Source organism: Camelina sativa, chromosome 19 (assembly GCF_000633955.1).
Source record: "Camelina sativa cultivar DH55 chromosome 19, Cs, whole genome shotgun sequence".
NCBI classification, from domain to species: domain Eukaryota; kingdom Viridiplantae; phylum Streptophyta; class Magnoliopsida; order Brassicales; family Brassicaceae; genus Camelina; species Camelina sativa.
Window position 1 is genome coordinate 3,101,795 of NC_025703.1, and position 1,857 is coordinate 3,103,651.

General features: G+C 34.2%; 1 protein-coding gene across 1 annotated transcript; it reads right to left on the reverse strand.

The window, feature by feature from the left end:
* LOC104764433 lies at positions 319 to 1,848 on the reverse strand. The gene is made up of 3 exons (XM_010487964.2): positions 927 to 1,848; positions 734 to 841; positions 319 to 584 (listed from the first exon to the last, which is right to left on the reverse strand). The coding sequence occupies exons 1-3, from the start codon at positions 1,086 to 1,088 to the stop codon at positions 525 to 527; spliced, it is 330 nt and encodes a 109-aa protein (XP_010486266.1). The 5' UTR covers positions 1,089 to 1,848; the 3' UTR covers positions 319 to 524.

Below are 1,857 nucleotides of genomic sequence, written 5' to 3' on the forward strand. Positions count from 1 at the left end.
TTTTTTTTTTTTTTTAATTCAAAATATATTGTTTTAAATTTGGGAAAAATGTTTCTTTATTTGGTTCAAGTGTGCCATTTTGTAAGAAGCAAACAGAGGAAAAGTCTTGAGTGACAGATAGGTCAGGGAGGATCTTGTTTGTTCCATGTGATGAACATGGATGGACCTTTTGCTTATTATGATTATAGTCATTCATTCACTTCAACCACTGTAACTAACATGCAATTAAAACGAAAATTCCATTTTCAGAAATCTAGTTTACAAAACCTTGAAACACTTAGTTAGATTGATATAAACCATGTAGTGGGATTTCACAACTTACAAAAGACCAATGCTTTGTATCTTTTTGCCATTAAGATACTTCATACATTTTCATTATGAAAATCATCTTTCTATTATACTCAAATAAAGTTCCAATTCTCAAAATACATCTCTCAAGAAAATAGAAATCGACGAAGTATAATGAAAATGGGAATTCTTTCCAAGAACTATCTAAGACTACAAGTACACTGATTAGGGAGTGGTCAATCCGATCCTACATCTACTCCATTAGCGCTTAAAAAGTCTTTTGCCTCAGCAATATCCTGCATAGTAAGCAATAACACCAAAACTAATTAGAAAATAACCAACACTATGAACAGACAAGGAGGGCAAGAACTTCAATTCACCTTTGATATGCTTTAAGAATTACTGAATTAGTGTAAACAAAGAAAGAAAAGAGTAAAGAAAGTACATGCTGCAATAGAACTGCTTCTCTAGGACAGGTAGGGAACTGCATTAGACCGATTCCAACCATTAATAGACCATAGCATCTAAGGGACACCACAAAGTATATCGGTAGCTAGTGCAAAGAAACGCATTATTAATGTGTGCTAACTGAGAATAGCAATAAGCAAAAATGAAAACAACATGCTCATTTTACTCACCAACCATGTATGGCTTCGTGGAATAATTGCAGCCTGCAAAAGAGCAATCCAAAAGGCAGAGACAGCTACCAACAGACTCAAAATCTTTACCACATGCTTCATTGTCCTTGAAACAAAGTTTATGTAAGATGCGAGTTTTGCAGTATTAAAGACAGAAAACATGACTACACCAAAGCATTTTCAGAATTCCATGCATATTTGAGGATGGTCACAAAACACATATCACAAAACCAGTTCATAATTCCCTGAATATTTGGGGCGGGTCACAAACTCATATCACCCAGCTCAAGGTATAAAAACTCAAAATGAAATCAAAAGAATGAGATCTTAATAGTGAACGACTTCAATGACTTATTCAGACAACAGAGTCACTAATTCCAATCCACAGCACACATCAATAGCAACTTTTGTCCAGACCAGAATCTAGCACAGTCCTGGTAGCTCATCGATCCATTATCCATATCATGCAACCCAAACCATCAAAACAACGAAAGATAACCAATTTTTTTTACAGTTTATTCGACCACATAAAACAAGCGTCAGGAGCTCAAAAAGCTCAAAAAGCCCTTTAAGCATGATTTGCAGAGCATGAATCATAAAAAAGAACATATTTTATGACTTCTCACAATTCCTCAGAATTACAATGTCCAAAACCTCAGGAAAATATTCCAAACATAATCCGCTAATTCTTTGCCCCCAAAAACAAGCTTCTAACTAACAATTAAAAAAAAAAAAAAAAAGTCGAATATAATTTTGATAGATTTAAACATTGATCAGCTGCCATCAGAATGTATTGTAAGAAATTGATTTTGTCACGGTTCATTCAGATCAGAGTAACCTCCGATCATCCAAAACTCAAAACCCTTGCGCAAAATTTTCAATCATCACTTGGCAACTTAACGATCAAAACCATAAAACGAAACTTAAAACA